General features: G+C 46.2%; 1 protein-coding gene across 1 annotated transcript in view; it reads left to right on the forward strand.

Moving 5' to 3' along the window:
* DNAH9 (dynein axonemal heavy chain 9) overlaps positions 1-12,763 on the forward strand; it is a 361,000-nt gene that overhangs the window by 270,151 nt on the left and 78,086 nt on the right. Inside the window, exon 59 of the mRNA XM_067547747.1 lies at positions 1,946-2,068. Within this exon, the coding sequence (XP_067403848.1) occupies positions 1,946-2,068 (123 nt within the window). The remainder of the gene's footprint in view (positions 1-1,945; positions 2,069-12,763) is intronic.

The raw sequence follows: 12,763 nt of genomic DNA on the forward strand, positions 1-12,763 counted from the left end.
GCTGCTGCTGTTTTTGTCTTAACTTGACTGTCTTTTTAATGATCTGGTGATGGGTCAGCAGCCCAGGATGAGAGTCCTTTTTATGCCTACATACTGAAATTAAAATAAGTAAATAAATAGTGATGCCGTTATGTTGTACATGTGCTATGAAGTATGTGCAGTGAGTGGCAGTTGGATAGATGTTACTACATAAAATGCAATGAACAGTGTGGAACACAGATCTGACTTGACTGTAGGTTTTCCCCCACACACAAATAGCTAATTTATAGTTAACTCACTCCAGTGAGTGATGTAATTCTTGTTCAAAGTACACAACAAAACATTACATTTTAAAAAGCTTAAGTACTAAAATGCACAGACATTACCAGGAAAGGTAATTTATTTAAATATTCCATTACTCTTTAAGTTGGTACACTTTGTTAGTAAAATTACTGGCATGTAAAAAGTCACCTTGTACATTACACAAACAGACTTAACTCTGATCCACCACACACTCATACTCTTTCAGGAAATATACACACAGCTTTTTGTAGGTAAAATATACAAGTAGCATATATTGAGTTTGTAATAGGTATTATCTGTTGAAAATAGATAATGTGTTTACTTCAGACTTTCAGACAAATGAAATCCCTGCACTTAAAAGTGGAGAAAGGTTGGTGATAAGACACATTATTTTTATCCATATCAAAATAAGGTAATTCCCACTTCAGCTGAAAAATTCCCCACCACCTTTAATTGTAGAGATGCTAGCCATGACTCCATGATACTGCCAAAGCTACTGCCCCATATGCTGATACTGAGATACACTCAGCAAAGCTGCGATAAAGAAATGAGAAAAAGTCACCAATCCTCCCCTGACAACGTATAAACAATATTAACAGCTGAATGTTGCAGACCATCTCTGACCCACAGCTGGTGCAGAGCACACCCTCAAGAAATGTAAAGCATTTGTTTCGATTCCACAGGCTCTCATCACACTCTGAATGCCTCTCTCGTATCACTGAGTGATCCCACATTGGCAAAATGGCCAGAGCTGGGCAAAACTGGCACACTGAAGTGACATAGTCAGTGTGAAATTTTTTTTGGCCAATTCCTTTCATGTGATTTTGCATTCACCCCCTCCCTCACCACACACACACACACCAACCCAGATTTAAAATTTCAGGGTATTTTGGGGAACTGAAAATTCTTTGCAGTAGAACACGTGAAAACCCACCAAACCACTTTGAGATGATCTGGCTCGGATGCCAGTTTACTGACTGTCCATTGTTAACGTTCTGGATTTAGATTAAGATGATTCCTGTGTACCAAATGTATTAACTCTTGGAAAACTAAAGGGGAAATGCTTTAAATAATGTGTTTAGTGGAATAAGGACACTTGTAAATGGTTGCTTTGTTTATGTAATAGCTGCTCACTGTACAACCTCAGGTCATACATTTTAAGGCCAGCTGGAACCATTGTGTTTATGTAGTCTGACCTCCCGCACAGCACAGCACAGGCCAGAGAGCCATGTCCTCTAGTTTCTGCATTAACTCCATAACTGCTAGTTGAGCTATGGAATAGCTTTCGAACAATCCCAGCCTTGACTTGAACTGCAATTGCTGGAGAACCTGCCACATCCCTAGGGTTTCCTCTGTGCCACGGGGGATTCCCAGCTCCTCTCTGTGGCACCTTTGGGCCTGGTCCACAGTCCCTCCCACATCCTGTTGTAGAACTGTGGCACTGTGAGGTCAGTGGACTCCATGTGTTTGTTCCAGTTCCCCAGTTTGCTCCTCCAAACCCCTGTGATGTATGTTTCACCAGCCCCATTTGGCCAGTGGCAGTTGATACATTTTAGTCACACGTTCTGGCATGTGATGACTCTAACAAGGAATGTTCTCATCTATTCTGCACTCCGGAATCAGTACAGCTTTGCTAAGTTACACCATTTGCTGAACATTCCAGATACTTCTGATGAATAATGAAATTAACATGGTGGAGCTGGACTTCCTGCTTCGATATCCAGCGCAGCCAGGAGTCACCAGTCCAGTGGAGTTCCTGTCTAATCACTCATGGGGTGGCATTAAGGTAACTGTTTAACTTAAAATAAATGCCATCAATGTGTGTTATTGATATCTCTGAATCAAAGTCCAGTGAAGTCCATGGGAGTCTTCGTGTTAATTTCAGTAGGCTTTGGATCAGTCCTTATAGCGCCAATAGATGGGACACCAGCCACAGTTTAGAGGTAGCACAAAGTGTTACTTTAGGAAAGCAGTTTTGTCTAGTGTTGAGAGCAACGGGTTCTATTCCTCACTCTGCCACTGGCTCCCTGTGTGACCTTGGGTAAGACACTTTCCCTCTCTGTGCAAGAGCTTCCCCCTCTGTCGAGCAGGTACTCACCCTCCGTAGCAGGTGTCGGAAGGACTGATCGGTTTTGGTTTGTAAAGCACTTTGGGATCCATGCTGGCAAGGTGCTACATATGGTCAGGATGATATGGGCAAGTTAAGGCTGAGATGAGTATCTGAGGCTGTGGTGCAGAGCCTGTGGGAGATGGGGCCTTTGCCCATTCCCTGCAATAGGCTGAACCGCAGCTGTACCAGCTGACATGCCCTCAGCAAGGCTTGTGTACAGTGACACCGTGGAATGGTCCAAGAGCTAATTCACCTGGGGGGAGGGAGGCACGAAAGAGTGACTCCACAACAAACGTAGTGGCTGTCTGCACTAACTGCCTTCTTGCCAACCAGCATGCTGAAGCATATGCCTGACTTCAAGTATATGACTGGTCCACTGAAGTCAACGGGTGACTCCTCTGCTTACAGTTACATGCGTAGTTAAGTATCTTGCTGAATGGGGAGCCGTATCTGTAGTTGTATTGCTGCTGCTGCTGCTCAGTCTCTGATAGCTGTTGTGATCTAGGAACGTGAGTAAGGTGTTTGTTTAGGGTTGTTTGTGACACATTTTACTGATGCGCACACACGTGTTAGCTAAGAGTGGTCTGGGGCATGGCCGTTGGGCTTTGCTGCACTGCAGTGGATTCTGGACTTGATGTCTCGGATATTAACTACCCCTGTTTTCTGTACAGTGTAGAGTGGGAACCACTGCTTCTGAGGTCAAACATCCGTATTAACCAGGACAGATTCTCCCCCCCACACACCCCTTTTTTCATTTTTGGGAGACCACTGGATCAGAGCTTTAAGATACAAAGGGCATGAACCATGGGCTCATGGACCAAGGCAGCTAATGTTGAAAGCCTTACCAATGGAGGCAGCATTCAGACCAACCTCCGAACCAACCCGTTCTGTTTCGGTACCGAGCATGGCATCAGTGTAGAGCACGCTGTTAGCACCGGCCCCGCCTCGGCACCGGACTTCTTCCTCTCCATTGAGGAAGAAGCAGCAAAAACAGCGGACAGAGCAGGGACGCCGCCCTGCACCATCCAAGAAATCAGAGTTGAGCACAGGGCCGCACCAAAGCCAGACAGTGGAGACTCGCTCGCCACCGTCGGAGCCTATGTCTTCAACCAGAGAGCCACGCCTGACTCCTGGGAGTGGGAGGGCATCTCTGCACCTGCCGGAGCCATCAACACCTTGTAGACCTTGCCCCCACTGCTCCCATCCCGGATGCCACCCAAAGAGAAGGGGCCGGTATTGCAGGGGAAGCCTGTGTTGGGACCCCCTGGTTGGCTCAGGCGATCCTCGGAGCGGGGAGGAAGATCTCTGACAACCCAGTCACACCGGGTAGAGGGGTCAACATGGTGCCGCTCCCCCAGAAAGTCACTCCAGGTTACGGTCACCAGAGCACCCCCCATTGGCGGGGAATGGAAAAAAGTCGCCCTCCCAGCACTGGTCATGATCACTGGCACCGGGCGAAGTTCGTTCCAGGAGGTGGCGCCTGTCTGGGTCTCCTGCAGGAGGCCACTCCCCAGAGGGAAGTCGGCACCACTCCCGCTCCCCGGCACTGAGGAGTTCGTCCACACCGCTGTGGTGCAGAACCCAGTTGCCGGAGGCTGAGTCAGCACCAAGAGGGAAGCAGCGCCGTAAGTCATCGGTGCCCAGGCGCCGCTCCGGGTGCTCCAGTTTTCAGTCAGAGCATGGTTCCCCGTGTTGGCACCGGTCATGGCACCAGGACCGGGTCTTGTCGTCATCACGATTGACGATGCTGAGAGGCTGCTCTCCAGAGTGCTGGAGCATCCACAGATCAGGTCATCGTTCCTCCGCCAGCAGATGGGCACACAGCAGGAGATGGAGACACAGCAGATGATGCGCAGGTGCTCATGGCTGCAATCCTCGAGGCTCTCCCAGGAGGTCCAACAGTCCATCCAGGACCTGCCCTTCGATGGGTTGGCCTTGTTTTCGGAACAGACAGATGAGAAGTTGCATGGTCTGAAAGACTCAAGGGCCACGCTCCACTCCTTGACCTCAGACCTCTAGATGCTAGTTTTCTCCTCAGGGCCAGCAAGTGCAAAGGTACCAGCCACGGTGGTTCACGCCCTGCAGACAGAGATTAGGGCACTGACCTCGGAGCCTCCTTATACTGTGCTCTATAAAGACAAAGTTCAGGAAAAGAAGTGGGAGCACACGCTAGATGTTAGACGGGCCTTAGCATTCTACCTCGAGTGTACAAGACCGTTCCGGAGATCTACACAACTCTGTTGCAGTGGCTGATCGGATGAAAGGCTCCCCTGTTTCCACCCAGCACATCTCATCGTGGATAACTTCCTGCATCAAGTTCTGCTATGAGCAGGCAAAGGTGCCACTTATGCGAATAATTACAGTGAATAATCAACCAGAGCTCAAGCTTCATCCACTACCTTCCTAGCAAGAGTGCCTGTGCAAGACATCTGCAGGGCTGCCACCTGGTCGTCTGTACACACCTTCACATCCCAATATGCCATCGTCCAGCAGGCGCAGGATGACGTGGGCTTCGGCAGAGCAGTGCTGTAGGCAGCTCATCTGTAACTCCAGCCCACCTCTAAGGTATTGCTTGTGAGTCACCTATGATGGAATGGACATGAGCAAGCACTCAAAGAAGAAAAGGCTGTTACTTATATTGTAACTGTTGCTCTTCAAGATGTGTTGGTCTTGTCCCTTCCACGACCCCCCCCGTCCCCGCTGCCAGAGTTGATGGCAAGAAGGAACTGAGGAGGCGTAGGGCCGGCAGTGCCTCATGTGCACAGGGCTCCAGGGGGCACCAAAACTGGTCCTACAGGTACCGCTAAAGGGAAAAAAGTTCTGGTAACCGTGCACAGAGGTGCGCGCACACACCTACAATGGAATGGACATGAGCAACACATCTCGAAGAACAACAGTTACAAGGTAAGTAACCGTTTTTTTTTCTTTTATCAGGAAGATTAATACTGCAATAAATTGTTTCTTCAATAAAGTTTGAGTAATGTATATTTCAGATCCATATTTCAAATTCTAAATAGACTTCTATTTAATATTTTATGGGAACATTGGAAGGTTACTATGCTAAGTGCTACAGTTGCCAGAGGTTTCAGGCTAAGATAGTTGTTGCCAAAAGAAATCCAACATTAATATTTGAGTCCCATTTTGACTCTGAAGAAAAACTTATTAACATGTTGGAGGACTGGGCATACAAACAGCCTTGTCAAAATTAACTATTATGGTTACTTTATTCCTAATGCATTCATACTAATAATGCTGGGCAGTTCAATAGCCCATACCATCCAGTGATCTCAGAAATTCTTGATTTCATCTTCATAGCTCCCTGTAAACTCATCCAAGGTTTCACAGAGCCATGGAGGCTTGGATCCCTGTCGCCTGCTTTAACCATTGAACCAGTTGGCACTGCATAAAATGTTAGCACTCTAGAGCTGTGCACAGCCCTGTGCATTGTAATACTCAGGTTCCTTATTGCAAAATTAAATTAAACATACGCCTACTTGACTGTGCTTGGAGTGCTTTGTGGAGGATCATCCCCCATTGTTCTTCCCACCCTCCCTCATGGCAGGATTGTCAGCCCCACATCCCTGAGGCTGTATTTCAGTGGAGGAGGACTGGATGAGATTCCTTTCCAAACCCAACAACACCACTTCTTGGAGTCCAGAGGTCAAGATCACTTCATGCAGATTTGATGTACTCCCAGGCAGTCAGACACAGTTCAAAATGTAATCTAATTGCCTGTCTGTTCCACAAGCAATTCACAGAGCCAAAACCTATTGCTCACAATTCTAATTAGAAAAGAGATGTAAAAATGGCAGCAGGAGGGTCAGTGGCATTGTGCCTCTCTGATTCCAGAGCAAGTTACTTAATTTATAATACAAATTATATGATTTTTTCTAATTGTTTATGTTGCACACTTAACCTGGGATCCAAGAGTCTAGACGAGCACTTTCCTTCTCAAGTAGCCTTACCTTAGACCTTAGTTCTTCCTGTGCTGCTAACACATTGGGCCGTCCAGTTCTTCCATGGCTTATGGTTGCTCGCTACTTGTGGTACTTCTTCCCAGGCAATGCCAGATCATTCAATATTCTCTGTTACTATCTTCTGCCAGTTCTTCTTTGGCCTTTATCACTTTCTCTTTCCTCCCTTGGATACCCAATTCAATACTTGCTTAGCATGTCTCCCATCTTCCATTTGGTGTACGTGTCCCAACCACCTGAGCAGTCTTTCTTTGTTATTCCTAACATGTCCTGTTCTGCCAGCTCCCTTACTCTTGTACATGTCGTTTTGTCTTTCCGTGAAATGTGTAATATCTGCCTCATCCATCTGTGACGAGCAACTTCCAATCTCTTTTTATTAGCCATCTTCATCAGCCAACTCTCTGCTCTGTACAGCAGCATGCTTAGTACAATCGCCTGGCATAATCTGAACTTTAGTTTGGCGTGAAGACCTCTGTTTGACCAGATTTTGTTCATCCTTCCAAAAGTGGTGTTTGATTTTCCTAATCTCATGTGAATATATCAGAGCCACCTTCAAATATCATCCCATTCCATAGGTAGCAGAACTCTTCTACCTGCTCGATTTCTTGCACCTGTTATCTACTCTCCTACTTACATAAACTTGGTTTTTTCTGCATTTACTTCAATCCAGTTTTTGTTGCTTCCTTTTCTATCTCTGATGTAAGGGCAATCATTCCATTCCATGTCATGTTTCATAAAGTGATTTCATTGGCAAAGTCAACGTCATGTAACTCATCTTGGCTAAGCCATTTCACATTGTTCATGTCTTTTGTTGCCTGCTTCATCCCTCAGTCTATTGCTTATGCACAGAGGATTGGTGATAACACACATCCTTGTCCAGTCACACTATCAAAACCACCCACGAAGGTCTCTATCCAATCTTACTGCTCATCTATTTCCATTGATAAACTCCTTATTACGTTGATCAGCTTACCTGGATCCCATAGCTTCTAGCAATATTCCACAGGGTCTTTCTGTAGACTCTGTTGAATACTTTCTTAAAGTTGATTAAGAGGGTTTTTAATAAGCAGTAGCGTTTTGGATGATCTGTTCAAGAGTGAATATCTTGTTCACAACACGATTTACCTGGACAAAATCCAGCCTGTTCTTCTTGTAATATTTCAGTCACTAACTTCTTCATTCTGTTCAGCATAACAGTAGCCAATACTTTGCCTGGGATTGATAGCATTACAATACCTCTCCAGTTCCAGCACTGAGTAAAATAACCCTTTTTTGGCATCTTTCCAGTTTTGAGGCAAATGTTCTGATTGAATTCTATCAACCTCAGGAGTTTTCTCCTCTTTGAGGCCTTTGAGGGTTTGTAGTGATGCAGAATGGACTCCCTCCAGTACGGCGCGGGTTAACTCCCCCTGGTTGGTGCAGCTAACCCCACCCCGCCCCCTCATAGGAAGTGCAGGGGCGAGGCAGGAAGTATAAGAGCAGGGCCCTGCAGCTCAGTTGGGGCCGGACCAGGGAAGGAGGCAGACGTATTTACCAGGGAGCTGAGCCCTCAGCCAAGCCTGTGACTGGCAGCAGGGGAAAAAAGGCAACACACTGCCCAAGGAGACAGAAAACACCAGGGAGCTACTTGAGAAAGGGCTGCCTGACCATGAGTCTGAGAGCCAGGTCCCAGTGGTGACGGAGCAGCACCAGCAGGAACCGGTAGGAAGTAACCCAAGGAAACGACATTGGTGAGTTGTGCTACTGGGACGTGAGACAGCAACCACATATTTCCTTACTGACCCTGTGGTGGAATCTCCTGCCCCTTCTAGGGCTCTGGGCTGGGACACAGTGGAGGAGGGTAGCCATGGATTCCCCTATCCCCTGACACGGCCCCAGACACAGGGCTGGCTACACCCTCACCTTAGGCTAGAAGGCCTGAACCATAGACTGTTGTCATTTGCCCTAGCTCGGAGGCTGAGGGCTATAGACTGCTTAAGTGCTTCGCCCATGCTCAGAGGGCTGGAGCCACAGACTGGGGTTGCTTGCTTCACCCAGGAGGCTGAGGGCCATAGACTGGTTAAGTGTTTAGCCCAAACCCAGAAGGTGGGAATGGAGGCTATTGTGTTTCACCATGGTCAAGAGGCCAATGCTACCAGCTGAGTGGGGGTGCCAAATACTCCTTTGAGAGCCTGAACTGCTATTAGGCCAGCTTGCATGATCGCAGGTCAGACCCTCCTGCAACAAACTTCCAGCCAGCATGCTGACTTCCCGATGCTGCCAGAAGGGGGCACCCTGATCCCAAGAGGGAAGAGCATTACATGGCTGCTTTAATTTCAACAGGTGTTATTGGTTCCTCTTCTATTTCTGACTTAGCATATTTCTCAAATCTGTCTGTGCTCATCGGCTCTGGGCAGTTTAATATTGAATGGAAATGTTCTTTCCATCATCTGGCTTGTTCAACATATGTCCATGAGAGTCCTTGATGCGCATCATCTGCATCAGTCTGGTTCTTTCTAAGTGGACTTTCATTATTCTATAGAGCGTTTTGAAGTCTCTTCTCTGTGCTGCTGCTTCTGTCTCTGCAGCCTTCTCCTGAACCCAGGCATTTCTATCTTGCCGGTATCTCGTCTTTATCTTTGTCATTTTCTCTGTATCTTGCGTCCACCTGTAAGAGTTCTGCCTGTGTCTTGCACTATTCCTTTTTTGCTTTCAGAGCTAACAGCTCATCAGTTACTACCCATTTTCCAGATGCAATCCAAGCATCTTTCTTCCACCCTCTTCAGTGGCTCATTTCCTCTTCTGCTGTCTGGACTACTGTCATCTTCTACTTTTTCTTCCACTTTTCTTTCCACTTCTTCCACACAGGTAAAACCTTACTGCAGCAGAGCCAGTTCAGTTATGTTAAACCAAAACTCAAGGGTTGTTGTGCAGAGGAAGCTCATAGCCCACATGGAGATCAGCAGACAATGTGACTGTCACCCAGACAGACCATGTGTGTATCTCAGTGATGGGCATCTTCTTTGAGGGAGGTCAGAGCCGGCAGAGAGCAGATGTTGACTCATATCATTATCTTTAGTAGCCACGTTACAACTTTAACTCAAAAAAGATCACAAAGATGAACAAAAAGAGCGTTATAGCAATAAATGCATTCAAGGACAAATAAATGCAGATCAGACTCTAGATTGCCCTTAATAACTATTACAGTGTTTTGCAGGACCTGGATGATGATGAAGTTCTCAAGTATCACAACTGGTAATAAAACTGATTTGGTGATAGTCCAAAAGGTCACGTCCTGAAGCCCAGTCTGGGCCTGGATCAAGAAGAAAATGGATTGGAATCTGTAGCAAAGAGTTTATTAGAAAGGTGTTGATGTTTGCATGGCTCTGTAGATAGCTTTAAATATGAATCATCATGCAAGAAACTTTGTTAAGAAGCAATACTAATCTTTCAGCATAAAACATCCTTTTGAAATGATAGGAGTATCAGTCTGACTTGGGTGAAATAAAGAGGCATGGGGCAAAATTGGTGTTATGATGGAAAGAAGCTAGCTTCAACTGAACTAGAGAGAGATTAGTATTTCTCCATAACAGCCAAACCATAGGGAACCTTTGATCCACTGTTAATGTGGCTTCTTACAGTTCAAATTATTCTGTGGTTTAGGATAAAAAATGTATAAGTGTCCTTCATTTTCATGGTGTCGTGGATCAAAATCAGCTCCTTTTAGAATAACTTGATTGTGGGTTGGAGGCCAGACCATTCGGGGTATGCCTGCAGTGCAGTAAGAGGTGTGACTGCAGTACATGCATACCCAGCTAGTTGTGATCTAGCGAGTTTGAATAAAAGTGTCAGTGAAGCCGCTGCAGCCCGGGCAGCAACATGGGTATGAGCTCATGCAGGACGCTGGCTACATGCTCTAGTGGCTAGCCTGTGCTACCAGAACTTCATGGTTACTGGTGTTTGAGCTAACAGATCCAAGTTGGCTCAGGTATGTCTGCACACGTTGCACTCATGCCTCTGATGGCCATGCTGTAGAGACATACGCTCAGACTGGGGTAAGGTGGTGGAAATTGACCTTTGTGTGTCCAAGATGGAGAGACTCCACCTGTGTTGCTTCCACTGCTGCTCTGCCTCGGGTTTTCTGATGGGTGGAGGGGGCAGCCTTAAGCTCTGCCTTGGTCTTCCTGGGTGCTGGTGCAGAATTAGCTCCTGCTCAGGCTGCTATCACCACGTCCCTTTTCTGGGAAGCAGCACCCGTTTTGTTCCCATCTCAGTTCTTCCCTCTCTCCATAACTGTCATCCCCTCAGGGACTCTCTGCTAGGGCTGCATAAAAGTTGTTTGACTCTGGCCACTCCTCTCTTAACCCTTTCTTCACCTATGTGGTCCTGTCCCCATTGACTCTATCCAAGCAGTTTCTGGTCTTCTTTATGCAGATGCACATTTTCCAAGTCTGATTTCCTTTGTGATATTTTCTGCAGCCTCTATTCCTTGCTGAATGCAAATGCATCCCATAGGATAATAAAACTTATAATTATAAATAAGAATACACCTGGCCAACTAGGATTACTTTTTCATCCCAATCACTCCCATCATCTCTTTCTGAAGAGGAAGAATTTTCATTATGTAGATATGAAAAAGGAAATGAAAGGACATAGTTTAATAAATGTGATGTCAAATAATGAGCTCTAAGTACTGAATTCAGCTTTCGAGGAGAACAGCAGTAGACAAAGTAGCATATTAACTCCGTATTTATAATTTTGCAAAATGCAGATGATAAGATTGTGCATACGGCTTATGAGATAAAATACTGAATCATATATTTAGCATTTAAGAAAAATACTTTCTTGACAAAAGAACAGAAGATTCTCTTTTGCCTCTCCTTCAATGTGCTTTTTAGTCACTTAAATTTTCCATTCTTCGCAAAGATTCATTTTGACACAAACTGCTGCATATATATTATGCACATTGTGGTGTTTGAACATCGCCAAGGTCTTTTGATCAAGCAGGTCAGATATGAAATGCTTGCAACTCACTGGCTACATTGCATATTCAAAATATTAATGACAGAATATCGTCTCAATTAAATCCATTCCATCTACTCCATTGTAAATATGTAGAGGCATTTTTTTGGAATATTTGATAGAACACTGTAAAGCCCAGTGGCCCAGGCAGGCTAGGGTCAGTCCAGAACAATGGTCAAGTGTGTGTGGGAGGTCAGGTAGCCGAGAGGTCAATCAGGATCAGAGGTGTCCAGGGCAATGGTCAGAGTTCTCACAGGGGTCAGTAGCTGGAAGATCCAATCCAAGGAGCCAGGCCAGCGAGTTAGAAAGGTGAGGTCAGGTGAGGCAGCAAGGCAAGGTGGTCCAGGCAACAACCTGTAGCTCAGACACCTTCCTCTTCCTGTTGGGGCTTTGTATAATCCAGCGGTCCAATGAGAACACTTTCAGTGCAGCCAAACAGGGGCCTGGAGTGGGGCTGCTATGGGGCTGTAGACCTTGCACTAAGACTATGGGTCAGAGGCAGTAGCTTAGTTTGTTGCTGTGGCATGGAGGCTAAGGAGGCTGACTAGAGACCCAGCAGGCCTGGGGTCACTACTGGGGTCTTCACATCACCCCAATTCCTTGGGGTGACCTTGGGGGTGCCGAAGGACTGGACATATCCAAGTGGGCTCTGTGGAAGGCTCCAGTCTTTGCAGGAGTGTGCACATAATGGGTTTGTTTCCAGAACTGCTCCTGTGGCACTCAGCAAGGTACCATATCTTCCCTCTTCGTATCTAGGAGCCTAGGGTCTTGTGGATGAGGTATTCTTTGTCTTAGCCAGTGGAGGGGGAGGTTGTTTTCATTTGGAAAATGGAGTGTCAGAGGAGGGTTTAAGGAGGGAAATGTGGAATGCAGGGTGCACCTTAAAGGAGCAGGCAAGTTGAAGTTAGAAGGTTACTTGGTTGATTTGCCCACAAAACTGATAGGGTCTTAGGTACCAGTGCTCCAGTTAACGTACGGATCTGTCTGTCTCAAAATGTTTGGCCGATAGCCATACCTTTTGTCCTACTGCCAAGGTAGAGCCCTCCTGCTGACGACGGTCAGCATGATGTTTGTATGCCATCTTGGCTGCAACTAGGTTTTGTTTCAACTCTTCCTCTGTTTGATGGATTTGGTGAACTAGGTCTGAGACTGTGTGAAGTGTGGGTGTTGGGGGAAGTGCAGGATGGAAATGGGGGATGGAAGCTGTTGATACTGGACACTTTGATCAGTGTGGATACCAGTGAGACATGGTACTCCCGATTTGCAGATCAATAAGGTTTAATGTGCAAGGTTTTCTATAAACATGCTAGTTAAATACAAAACTGAATATTAACTACAATATATCATACTCACTAAGCCTGGAGAGCTAAGCAGTCACTCAGAAGGCTGTATACAG

The sequence above is a fragment of the Emydura macquarii genome, unplaced genomic scaffold, assembly GCF_026122565.2.
Source record: "Emydura macquarii macquarii isolate MOO-44397 ecotype Brisbane River unplaced genomic scaffold, CSIRO-AGI_Emac_v2 contig_1230, whole genome shotgun sequence".
Taxonomy (NCBI): domain Eukaryota; kingdom Metazoa; phylum Chordata; order Testudines; family Chelidae; genus Emydura; species Emydura macquarii.